Source organism: Molothrus aeneus, chromosome 26 (assembly GCF_037042795.1).
Source record: "Molothrus aeneus isolate 106 chromosome 26, BPBGC_Maene_1.0, whole genome shotgun sequence".
NCBI classification, from domain to species: Eukaryota; Metazoa; Chordata; class Aves; order Passeriformes; family Icteridae; genus Molothrus; species Molothrus aeneus.
In genome coordinates this window covers 1004095-1016941 of record NC_089671.1, presented here as the reverse complement: position 1 = coordinate 1016941, position 12847 = coordinate 1004095, and the positions used below count along the sequence as shown (strand labels likewise).

Below are 12847 nucleotides of genomic sequence, written 5' to 3'. Positions count from 1 at the left end.
GGAGCCAGCTCTGCTTCCTGGAGCATTAAATATGAAGGGAGATGATGACAGAGCACCAGACTCCTGGCTGGCAGCTGCTCCAGCAGCTTCACAGGAGCAGCCTCCAGAAGAGCAAGATGTGACTGCTGCCTCCAAGGAGGTGACACTTCCCTCAGCAGCAGCTTCTCCCACGAGGAGAGAAGGAGCCAGGGCACGAGGAGACTGCAGCAGCCCTGGCTGATGGCTCTGTGCTCCCCAGGCACAGCATCAGCATCCCAAAGCCATCCCCAGGGGCTTCAGCAGCTCCCAGGACAGCACCAGGGCTTGGGCGAGGGGACATGGGGTGGGCTGGGGCCAGCTCAACAAACCAGGCTGAGGAGAGCACAGCCCCACACAGCTCCTGATCCACTCAAACCTGGTTTCACCTCCCCAAAGCCCAGTTCCAGCTCCCCAAGCCCAGTTCCAGCTCCCCAAGCCCAGTTCCTGCTCTCTAAATCCCAGTTCCAGCTCCCTAAATCCCAGTTCCAGCTCCCCAAAGCCCAGTTCCTGCTCTCTAAATCCCAGTTCCAGCTCCCCAAGCCCAGTTCCAGCTCCCTAAATCCCAGTTCCAGCTCCCCAAAGCCCAGTTCCTGCTCTCTAAATCCCAGTTCCAGCTCCCCAAGCCCAGTTCCAGCTCCCCAAAGCCCAGTTCCAGCTCCCTAAATCCCAGTTCCAGCTCCCCCAAGCCCAGTTCCTGCTCTCTAAATCCCAGTTCCAGCTCCCTAAATCCCAGTTCCAGCTCCCCAAAGCCCAGTTCCTGCTCTCTAAATCCCAGTTCCAGCTCCCCAAGCCCAGTTCCTGCTCTCTAAATCCCAGTTCCAGCTCCCCAAGCCCAGTTCCAGCTCCCCAAGCCCAGTTCCTGCTCTCTAAATCCCAGTTCCAGCTCCCCAAAGCCCAGTTCCTGCTCTCTAAATCCCAGTTCCAGCTCCCCAAGCCCAGTTCCTGCTCTCTAAATCCCAGTTCCAGCTCCCCAAGCCCAGTTCCAGCTCCCCAAGCCCAGTTCCTGCTCTCTAAATCCCAGTTCCAGCTCCCCAAGCCCAGTTCCTGCTCTCTAAATCGCAGTTCCAGCTCCCCAAAGCCCCAGACAAGGCTCTCTCCCCAGTTCCAGCACCAACCCCCCCACATTTCCAGGCTGGACCCCACCTGCTGCAGTTTCCCCTCTCTCCAACGCCCAGTGTTGAGGGTTTTAACCCCAAACCTCTTTTTCTGCTGAGGAAACCCCAGCTCTGCAGCCAGCAGAGCAGAGAGGGAAGTGCCCTCCTGGCTGCATTCTGCAGTTTTGACTTTGTGAGCAGATCTAAGGCAAAGCAAACCCCCAGAGAGAGCAGCAGAGCAGCCACAGAGCCACGGCACACTCTGAGCTGCCAGGGCCTCACCAAGCTCAAAAGGCACCAGAAACCTTTCTGGAGATAAGTCCTTCCCAAACACTCCCTGCTGAAAGATGAAAGGCACTGATCCTGCCTCCCTGCCCCTGGGGCTGTGCTGACAGGGGTGCCCCAGCCCTGCTGGGAAGGTTTCCTTCCTCCTCCTCCTCCTCCTCCTCCTCCTCCTCCTCCTGCTGCTCCTGCTGCTGTGGGATCCCATCCCTGCCCTGGCAGCAGCTCTCCCTGCTGGGGGTGACAGGGTTGGATCCCCTGTGCCCCCAGGCTGGGCTCAGGCCTGACAGGGCTCTTCCAGCTCAGCAGCAACTGCACAACTGGGACTCGTGGAGACACCAGGCTCAGAAGTGGTTTCAGCTGCTCTGGAGAGCAGCAGAGCCTCCAGCACAGTGGGCTGGACACGAGGAGTGGGGTGGCACCTTCCAGACCAGCTCCAGCACCTCCCAGTGCTGCTCCAGCACCTCCCAGTGCTCCTCCAGCATCTTCCAACCCGGCTCCAGCACCTCCTACACCTTCCAGACCAGCTCCAGCACCTTCCAGAGCTCCTCTAGCACATCTCAGCTCTTCTCGAGCATCTTCCAGTGTTCCAGCACCTCCCAGTGCTCCTCCAGCACCTCCCAGTGCTGCTCCAGCACCTCCTACACCTTCCAGCCTGGCTCCAGCACCTCCCAGCCCAGCTCTGGCTGTGCCACCTCGGGCACCTCCCAGACCCACAGGCTGAGCACAGATGATGATGATGGTGATGATGATGATGATAATGATGATGATGATGATGATGGTGGTGGTGGTGGCTGCATCCTCCTCCTTCAGTGCCAGCTCTGGTTCACACCAGCATCTCCCAAACTCCAGTGCAATGAAGGGTGTCACTTCCTCAGCACAAACACCACTCTGCCAGAGACCACCAAATGCCACCAAATGCCACCAAATTCACCCCCAGGAGCAAAGTGCCACCATTGTCCAGGTGCCCTTCAGCAGACACAGATCTCTGACGTGTGAGGAACAGCCCCTGGTGCCAACATCACACAGACCAAACCATTCCTGGCTGCAGGAATTCACCTTGCCCTGTCCAGGCACCCCTTGTGCCACCATGGTTCGGTGGCTGCGGCTCCTGCAGCAGCTCCCACGGCCAGCCAGGGCACCCTGGGGCATCAGGAACCCCTGAGGGTCCCTGCCTGGATGGGGCCAAGCTCACAGTGAGGAGGGCACAGAGGGCACAGGGCACAAACCCCTGCTGCAGATCCCACGAGTGCCACAGCCCCTGGGCACTGCCAGGAGGTGCCCGGGGTGCCCCTCAGTGAGAGCCAAGCCTGGCTCCCCCTCAGTGGGAGCTGTGCCTCCCCCTGCCCACCCCCAGCACACATCACACTGCTCTGATTCACCACAGCCACCCCCGCAGGAGGGGGCACAGGCACAGAAAATGCACAGGAAATACACAGGAAAACACCAGAAACCACCAGAAAACACCAGAACACCCCTCCTGGGCACCATGGAGCAGGCAGAGCAGGGATTCGTGCTCCTGGGGGCCATTTCTGAGGTGACAGCAGGGGGACAGGTGGCTGGAGCAGGGACAGGCAGCTCCAGCCCCGCTCTGCTCTGGGAACAAACAGTTCCAGTGCTGGCTGCCACCCCCTCCCACCCACAGCCCCAGCCCTGCCTTCCCCAGGGCTTCACCACCCCCAGGGGTGTCCCCAGCCCTGTCTGCAGCTCCTTGTCCCCCCAGTGTCCCCCAGTGTCCCCAGCCCTACCTGCAGCTCCTTGTCCGAGTATTTCTGGGGGTTCTTGCTGCCCTGGCTCTTCTTGCGCAGCTTCTTCAGCTCAGCCTGGCACTTGTCCAGCGAGTCCCCCTTGCTCCTCTGCTCCGTCTGGTACTTCTTGAGCGCAGCCTGGAACCACAGGGGACAGCTCTGAGCCCTCCCAGTGCCAGGGGGGACAGGGACAGAGCCCCAAAGCCCAGGGGACACACAGGGGACACTGTCCTGGGCGTGGTGGCACCAGTGACACCCAGCTGTGACCCCCAAAGCCCAGGGGACACACAGGGGACACTGTCCTGGGCATGGTGGCACCAGTGACACCCAGCTGTGACCCCCAAAGCCCAGGGGACACAGGGGACACTGTCCTGGGCGTGGTGGCACCAGTGACACCCAGCTGTGACCCCCAAAGCCCAGGGGACACAGGGGACACTGTCCTGGGCGTGGTGACACCAGTGACACCCAGCTGTGACCCCCAAAGCCCAGGGGACACAGGGGACACTGTCCTGGGCGTGGTGGCACCAGTGACACCCAGCTGTGACCCCCAAAGCCCACAGGGCACAGGGGACACTGTCCTGGGCGTGGTGACACCAGTGACACCCAGCTGTGACCCCCAAAGCCCAGGGGACACAGGGGACACTGTCCTGGGCGTGGTGGCACCAGTGACACCCAGCTGTGACCCCCAAAGCCCACAGGGCACAGGGGACACTGTCCTGGGCGTGGTGACACCAGTGACACCCAGCTGTGACCCCCAAAGCCCAGGGGACACAGGGGACACTGTCCTGGGCGTGGTGGCACCCAGCTGTGAGCAGGGACAGGAGCTGTGGCACGCTGTGGCACAGGGAGTGGCGCCAGGGCAGCCCCAGGGCTGTGGCAGACTCACAGACACACAAACTCACACTCAGGTACCGGGAGTCCAGCTCCACCTTCTGCTCCAGCTGCGTCAGGAGCTCGTTGTGGAAGGACTTGAGCTGCAGGGAGAGAGGAAACGCACAGAGATGGCTTGGGGGGCACTGGAGAAGGGCCAGAGGGGCTGAAGAGGGTGCCCGAGCGCTGCAGAGCCTTTGGAGCTCAGCAAAGCCAGGGCAGAGGGGCCGGTGGCATCTGGACGAGGCGTGGCAAAGCATTTCCCACTGCCAGGGCCCTGGCACGCCAGGCTGGGCACTCACCATCTCCTCCAGCTGGTTCTGGATCTGCCTGTGCACCTCGGCCATCTGGAAGAGCACGTCCCCTGCAAGACAGCACAGGGAGGGCTTGAGGCACCCAGCCCAGGGGCACCCCAGGGCCGGGGCAGCTGCAAGGAGGGGTCCCCACAGAGCTGGGGGCTCCCCTGTGCCCACCCTGGGGAGCTGCAGAGAGCTCACCTGGGACACTGGGACAGGCAGGCAAAGCCTGGGAGGCAGGGGGGAACCAGGAGCAGGAGCCCAAATCCAGGGGCAGCCCTGGCCCAGCACAGGGACAAGGACAGCCCTGGCACAGAGCAGGGCACAGGACAGGCACAGCCCTGGCACAGAGCAGGGCACAGGGACAAGGACAGCCCTGGCACAGAGCAGGGCACAGGACAGGCACAGCCCTGGCACTCAGAGCTGGGCACAGGCCAGGCACAGCCCTGGCACTCAGAGCAGGGCACAGGCCAGGCACAGCCCTGGCACTCAGAGCAGGGCACAGGCCAGGCACAGCCCTGGCACTCAGAGCAGGGCACAGGACAGGCACAGCCCTGGCACTCAGAGCAGGGCACAGGCCAGGCACAGCCCTGGCACTCAGAGCAGGGCACAGGCCAGGCACAGCCCTGGCACTCAGAGCAGGGATCCAGAACCAGAACCTGGACCAGGACCAGGATCAGAACCAGAACCCCAAATCCCTGGGCAGCCCTTGCTCCTTTGGCCCAGGACAGGGACAGGCACAGCCCTGGCACTCAGAGCAGGGCACAGGGCACAGGCCTGAGCCCTGGGATCCCCACTGCAGCCATGGAATCCCAGCTCTGTTCTGCAGCCAAGCAATCCCAGCTCTGTTCTGGCACTTCCTTTGATTTTCCTGGTTTTTCCCTGTTGTGCAGCCCCACGCCCAGTGCTGTTCCTGCAGGAAGGGCTGTGGCCTGGCCCAGCAGCAGCCCAGACACACTCAGGAGCATCCTTCAGGAGCACCAAGAGCCCTGTCTGTGGGTCAGAGCGAGCCTGGGGACAGCCCAGCTCTGTCAGCTCTTCTCAGGGCTGCCTCTGGAAGCTTTTCCTCCCTGCATGGCAGGCTGCAGCTTCCCAGGAGGCTCCCGGCCTCTGTGGAGCTGTTTGTACATGAAAGGCAGCATCTCCCTGGGGTGAGGGAGCCAGGGGGAGCCTCCCCCAGCACAGCTGGGCATGCAGGGCAGCCCCAGCCTGTCCCCAGTGTCCCCCAATGTCCCCCGATGTCCCTGGGCGCATGGGCCATGTCCCAGCTGAGTGTCAGCACCCCCAGGTGACCAGGAACAACCTGCCTGTGCCCTCCTGCCTGCAGCAACCCCTGCTTTGCACCACACTCTGTGTCCCAAAGCCTTCTGCAAACACTAAAATCCCATGCTGGGCAGGCTCTGCCCCCTCTGCTGCAGTGCCAGACCTGGCTGTGGCAGGGCCACTGTCCCCTGTGCCCCCTGAGCTGCAGCAGTGCCCAGGGTGCCCCACAAACAAAGGGAGGGGTGCCCAGGGTGTCCCACAAACAAAGATCTCACCCCAAAGCCAGCCCAGAGCTGCAGGGATGAGCCTAAACTGTGACTGAGCAGCAGGATTTGAACTGGATCCCCCAAAACAAATGTGAATTCCCACAGAGAATGGGAACCCACTCTGCCACCCCACACCTGCACACTGTGAGCTGCTTCACAGAACCCTACGGACGATGGGAGACTGAACATCTCACCCCAAAGCCAGCCCAGAGCTGCTAAACTGTGACTGAGGGACACCATGGCAGCTGGGAAGCCTCAAGAGCCCAAAATCCGCTTTGGAAAAGAGCCTGTGGCACTGTGCCAGGGTGAGATGGTGGGGCACCACCCCGGGCTGTGTCCCAGCCCTGGCAGCGGCAGAGCCACCCACGGCAGGGCCGCTCCCATCAGCTGCCACAGGGATCTGAGCATTAACCCCTGAAGGGCAGCAGGACAGGGCTCAGGCCACCTGGGAGCTGCCAAAACACACATCCTGCAGGTGGGGAACCCCGGGGAACCACTCGGGGTACACAGAGAGGCCAGCATGGGCAGGAGGAGGAGGAGGAGCTGCTGCTCGGGGCTGACTCACAGTATCGCCCTGGGAGAGGAACCACAGCGCTGCTGAGGGCCCTGCCCTTCCACACCCACCCACCGTGGGCAAACAGGTTGTTCCACATCCCTGCTGGCACCAGCACAGCCGGCTTTGCCCCTGCACAGGGGGAAGCAGTGGCAGCTCAGCTCCCAGGGGTTTGCTCTGCAGCTCTCAGAGACTCAGGCTCATTTTCTGACCCCCCCTGTAAAACGGGCTGTGGGCCGTGTCTAATGGAAACACCAAGGATGCATTAATCAAGGAGCAAACGGCTCAGAGACAGAGGTGGGCAGGGGTGCAGCAGCCCAGGGTGTCCTGCAAGGGTGGCAGGAGGTGGTGCCCAGTGCCAGGGGACCATCTCCCACCAGCAGCAGCACCCTGGCTACCCCAGGATCAGGGCCAGGACTTGGGCACATCCCCTAAACACTAGCCAGCACCAACCCTGCTCACACAACACCTCGGTGCTGGGGATCTGACGCAGCCAAACATGAGGCAAACCCATCACAGGCAGAGGTGGCACCTGGGGCATGGTGCAAAGGTGGCCTCAGTGACCCTGAGGGCTCCTCCAGCCTGAGCAATCCCACTGGGAGCCCCTGCCGGGTGTTCTGTGCTCCCCCAGAGCAGCACAGCCTGCCCCAGGCTCAGAGCAGCCCCTTCCAAAACAGCCCAGCCCTGAGCTGCAGCATCCAACTGTGTGCAGGGGGATGGAGACAGCAGGGAAACGACAACCAGTGTGGGGAACAATCAGCGTGGGGGAACAATCAGTGTGGGGAACAATCAGTGTGGGGGAAAAACAACCAGTGTGGGGAACAACAACCAGCATGGGGAACAATCAGCTTGGGGGAACAATCAGTGTGGGGAACAATCAGTGTGGGGGAAAAACAACCAGTGTGGGGGACAATCAGTGTGGGGAACAATCAGCTTGGGGAACAATCAGCTTGGGGGAACCATCAGCTTGGGGGAACCACCAGCTTCTCCTCTGCAGCTGACTCATCCCTTTCCTCTCCACCAGGGTTTCACTTCTGCCAGCCCAGAGGACTGGGCCATGTGCTGATAACTCATCAGCCCCGCCTGGCACTGCCCGAGGCGATTTTCCTTTGTTTATGAACACACCAGGTAAAGGGAGCAGCAGCAGCTTCCCAAGGCACCCTGGCTGGGGCTCCCACTCGGGCTGGGCAGTGGCCACTGAGCCTTCCAGCAGGGAGACAGCACTGGGAGGCACCCCTGGCATGTTCTGTGCCCCCCACAGCCCCCCTGGATGGGGCCAGGGCTGGGTCTGTGCCAGGATGCACAGCCCAGCAAGTGCCCAGGAGCTGTACTGGTGGCACTGGTTGATTCAGAGCTGTGCTGGTGGAACTGGTTAATTCAGAGCTGTGTGAGGAGCTGTACTGGTGGCACTGGTTGATTCAGGGCTGTACAGGTTGATTCAGAGCTGTATTTGTGGCACTGGTTGATTCAGAGCTGTACTGGTTAATTCAGAGCTGTATTTGTGGCACTGGCTGATTCAGAGCTGTATTTGTGGCACTGGTTAATTCAGGGCTGTACTGGTTAATTCAGAGCTGTACTGGTGGCACTGGTTGATTCAGGGCTGTACAGGTTGATTCAGAGCTGTATTTGTGGCACTGGTTGATTCAGAGCTGTACTGGTTAATTCAGAGCTGTATTTGTGGCACTGGCTGATTCAGAGCTGTACTGGTGGCACTGGTTGATTCAGAGCTGTACTGGTTAATTCAGAGCTGTATTTGTGGCACTGGTTAATTCAGAGCTGTACTGGTTAATTCAGAGCTGTACTGGTGGTGCTGGTTGATTCAGGGCTGTACTGGTTAATTCAGAGCTGTACTGGTTAATTCAGAGCTGTATTTGTGGCACTGGTTAATTCAGAACTGTACTGGTTAATTCAGAGCTGTACTGGTGGCGCTGGTTGATTCAGGGCTGTACTGGTTGATTCAGGGCTGTACTGGTTAATTCAGAGCTGTATTTGTGGCACTGGTTAATTCAGAGCTGTACTGGTTAATTCAGAGCTGTATTTGTGGCACTGGTTAATTCAGAGCTGTACTGGTTAATTCAGAGCTGTATTTGTGGCACTGGCTGATTCAGGGCTGTACTGGTTAATTCAGAGCTGTACTGGTTAATTCAGAGCTGTACTGGTGGTGCTGGTTGATTCAGGGTTGTACTGGTTAATTCAGAGCTGTACTGGTTAATTCAGAGCTGTACTGGTTAATTCGGAGCTGTATTTGTGGCACTGGTTAATTCAGAGCTGTACTGGTTAATTCAGAGCTGTATTTGTGGCACTGGCTGATTCAGGGCTGTACTGGTTAATTCAGAGCTGTACTGGTTAATTCAGAGCTGTATTTGTGGCACTGGCTGATTCAGGGCTGTACTGGTTAATTCAGAGCTGTACTGGTTAATTCAGAGCTGTATTTGTGGCACTGGTTAATTCAGAGCTGTATTTGTGGCACTGGCTGATTCAGGGCTGTACTGGTTAATTCAGAGCTGTATTTGTGGCACTGGCTGATTCAGGGCTGTATTTGTGGCACTGGTTAATTCAGAGCTGTACTGGTTAATTCAGAGCTGTATTTGTGGCACTGGTTAATTCAGAGCTGTACTGGTTAATTCAGAGCTGTATTTGTGGCACTGGCTGATTCAGGGCTGTACTGGTTAATTCAGAGCTGTACTGGTTAATTCAGAGCTGTATTTGTGGCACTGGCTGATTCAGGGCTGTACTGGTTAATTCAGAGCTGTACTGGTTAATTCGGAGCTGTATTTGTGGCACTGGTTAATTCAGAGCTGTATTTGTGGCACTGGCTGATTCAGGGCTGTACTGGTTAATTCAGAGCTGTACTGGTTAATTCAGAGCTGTATTTGTGGCACTGGTTAATTCAGAGCTGTACTGGTTAATTCAGAGCTGTATTTGTGGCACTGGTTAATTCAGAGCTGTACTGGTTAATTCAGAGCTGTATTTGTGGCACTGGTTAATTCAGAGCTGTATTTGTGGCACTGGTTGATTCAGGGCTGTACTGGTTAATTCAGAGCTGTACTGGTTAATTCAGAGCTGTATTTGTGGCACTGGCTGATTCAGGGCTGTACTGGTTAATTCAGAGCTGTACTGGTTAATTCAGAGCTGTATTTGTGGCACTGGCTGATTCAGGGCTGTACTGGTTAATTCAGAGCTGTACTGGTTAATTCAGAGCTGTACTGGTGGTGCTGGTTGATTCAGGGCTGTACTGGTTAATTCAGAGCTGTACTGGTTAATTCAGAGCTGTATTTGTGGCACTGGCTGATTCAGACGCCCCCCAGCATCCCTGCAGGACCCCCCAGCACGGGGCCAGGGCAGGTGGGGACCCTGGGAGCTGTCACCACCAGCAGGGAAGGTGACACCCAGACCTTGCACACCTCTGCCACACGCTGGGAGCCCCAGCCAGGCCACATGGGCCTCACAGATGCTCATTCACAACCCTCCTCCTCCTCCTACCAACACAGGTGGTGAGAACCAGCCTGGGCTGTCTGCTCCTCATGGCAGGGATGGAGGCAGCAGAAAAGCCCTTCCCAAGGCAGCAGAAGGCTGGAAAAGCCCTTCCCAAGGCAGCAGAGTCTTTCAGAGGTGTCTCTGCACCCTCATTCCTGCAGCTCCCCTTCCTCCAGCAGCACAAGCTGTCACCCACAAGGTGTTAGGTGCCTTGCTAAGCCCAAATTTAAAGGATCCCCAAAAGGAGCTCATCTCCACAGCAGAGACACTGCCACAAACCCCAGGAAAATATTTCCTGGAGCTCTGTGTCCTCCTGGGCACTGCCCTGACTGGTCCCAGTGGGCACCAAACCCCAGCCCCAGCAGTTCCTGAGCCCCCTCAGGGCTGCAGGGTGACCTTGGGCACCTGTGGGATCCATCTCCACCCCTGTGGGATCCATCTCCACCCCTGTCCACTCCTGTGGGATCCATCTCCACCCCATCCACCCCTATGGGATCCATCTCCACACCTGTGGGATCCATCTCCACCCCATCCACACCTGTGGGATCCATCTCCACACCTGTGGGATCCATCTCCACCCCATCCACACCTGTGGGATCCATCTCCACCCCTGTCCACCCCTGTGGGATCCGTCTCCACCCCTGTGGGATCCATCTCCACCCCTGTCCACACCTGTGGGATCCATCTCTACCCCTGTCCACACCTGTGGGATCCATCTCCACACCTGTGGGATCCATCTCCACCCCATCCACACCTGTGGGATCCATCTCCACCCCTGGCCACCCCTGTGGGATCCATCTCCACCCCTGTCCACACCTGTGGGATACGTCTCCACCCCTGTGGGATCCATCTCCACACCTGTGGGATCCATCTCCACCCCTGTGGGATCCATCTCCACTCCTGTCCATACCTGTGGGATCCATCTCCACCCCTGTGGGATCCATCTCCGCCCCTGTCCACACCCTGCAGGTGTGGACATCCCCGACTCCAATTACCAGATTAACCCCTGCTCCTAAAGGATCTGGTGCAGCACAAAGCCCCTGAGCTGCCAGGAGCAGGGCAGAGCCTGGAGCCAGGGATGGCCCTGAATCCATGGAACTGTCCCAGGCCAGGCTGGACAGGGCTTGGAGCGCCCGGGGACAGTGGAAGGTGTCCCCGAGCATGGCAGGGGTGGGGCTGGATGAGCTGTGAAATCTCACCCAGGCCATTAAGGTGCCACATCCCGATTTTACTGTGGAAATCCAAAGCCATTATGTGCCAGGGGCTCCTGTCAGCTCAACAATGGCTCGGTAATTGCTGCCCTTTCACAGCCTGGTGTGTCACCCAGGGCAGCTTCACCCTCCCCAGTGCTGAGCAAAATGCACCGCCCAAAATGCAGCCCCAGCCTGGAGGAGCTGCCCAGCCCCAGATCCCGGGGGAAACGCTCCAGCTCTGCTCTGCAGCAGAAGAAAACCCCTCCTCATGACTTTGCCATGGCCCAGTTTTCAAGAAGGACAAAAGAAATGACATTTTGAGCAGCATCCAAGGGACCCAGGCAGGAGCTGGGCAAGGGCCAAAGTCACCTGAGGACTCGTGCAGGAGGCTGGAGCTGTTGGAAGGGGCAGGCACAGCCTCCTCATTTCAGATTATCTTCCCTAAAACCACCACAAGCAAGGGATGAAGAACAGCCCAGGGAGCCCCTCAAGGGCACAGAGCCCATCCCAAACACCAGGGCCTGGCCAGCAGGGAACTGCACTGGGCAGAGTGGCTCCTGCTGCTCTGGGACAATGACAGCTTCATGGGGCTGGGGATACCGCAAAACCCCAGCTCTGCTCCCCCAAAGCCCACAGTGGGGTCAGCCAGCCCCAGCAGACACTGCCCTTGCTGCTCTGGGACAATGACAGCTCCATGGGGCTGGGGACACCCCAAAGCCCCAGCTCTGCTCCCCCAAAGCTCAGCCTGCCCCAGCAGACACTGCCCCTGTTGCTCTGGGACAATGACAGCTCCATTGAGGCTGGGGACACCCCAAAGCCCCAGCTCTGCTCACCCCAAAGCTCAGCCTGCCCCAGCAGACACTGCAGCTGGGCCTGAGCCCCCAGAGCCGATTACAGCTCCAGGGCATTGCTGCTGTGCTTGCTGCCACCCTTCCTTTCCCACACAGGATTATCCTGTCTGCACACAGCTCCCAAAATCTGATGGGGAATTCAGGAAATGCCCCGTGCTGGGCAGGGGCTGAGCTCCAGAGGGCTCCCTGTCCCAGGAGAGAGACCTGCAGGTGTCCCCCTGCCTTGGGACAGGTCCTGGGCCAGAAGGGACACCAGGGACAAGCGCCCAGCTCAGCACAGAGAGGGTCTGGAGGGAAAACAACCATCTCAGGTTTTCTCCCATGCAGGCTGGGAACATGAGCTGCAATCCTGACAGAGCACCCACAGTCCTGGCTGACACCTTCACAGAATCACAGAATAATGAGGTTGGCAGAGACCTCTGAGATCACCGAGTCCAACCTGTGCCCTAACACCTCAACCAGACTCCAGCACCAAGTGCCATGTCAGTCTTTTTTTAAACACACGTGTCAGCACAGAAAGTCTAAAATCCTCAGCATCCAGAGCTCCAACATCTGCTCTTTGGGCCACCCCAATCTCAGCCCCCCACTTCTCCCTCCAGCTCCATCCCAAGCCCCATCCCTGCCTTTCTGCCTGCCAGATTTAGGCAGAAAAGTGAAATTACACACTTCTAATCAACTGCACTGCCGTGATCTCAGTGCTACCAATCAATTGTGGGAGCCTTTTCCACAGCCTCAGGTCAAAATTCTGGGCTCTCCTGGGAGTCAGAGTGTGCCACAGAATCACAGAATAATGAGGCTGGAAGAGACCTCTGAGATCGAGTCCAACCTGTGCCCTGACACCTCAGCCAGACTCCAGCACCCAGTGCCATGTCCAGTGTTTATTTAAACACAGCCAGAGATGGTGATTCTGCCACCTCCCAGGGAAGAGCATTCCAG

The 12847-nt window shown here is 58.6% G+C and overlaps 1 protein-coding gene across 6 annotated transcripts in view; it reads right to left on the bottom strand.

Moving 5' to 3' along the window:
• The window catches only part of BAIAP2 (BAR/IMD domain containing adaptor protein 2), a 46680-nt gene that overhangs the window by 20277 nt on the left and 13556 nt on the right, over nt 1-12847 (bottom strand). For all 6 annotated transcript variants that reach the window (XM_066565835.1, XM_066565831.1, XM_066565829.1 and 3 more), the window contains exons 4-6: nt 4315-4376; nt 4045-4116; nt 3143-3280 (exon numbers count right to left, since the gene is read on the bottom strand). In XM_066565835.1, the coding sequence (XP_066421932.1) occupies nt 3143-3280; nt 4045-4116; nt 4315-4376 (272 nt within the window). The remainder of the gene's footprint in view (nt 1-3142; nt 3281-4044; nt 4117-4314; nt 4377-12847) is intronic.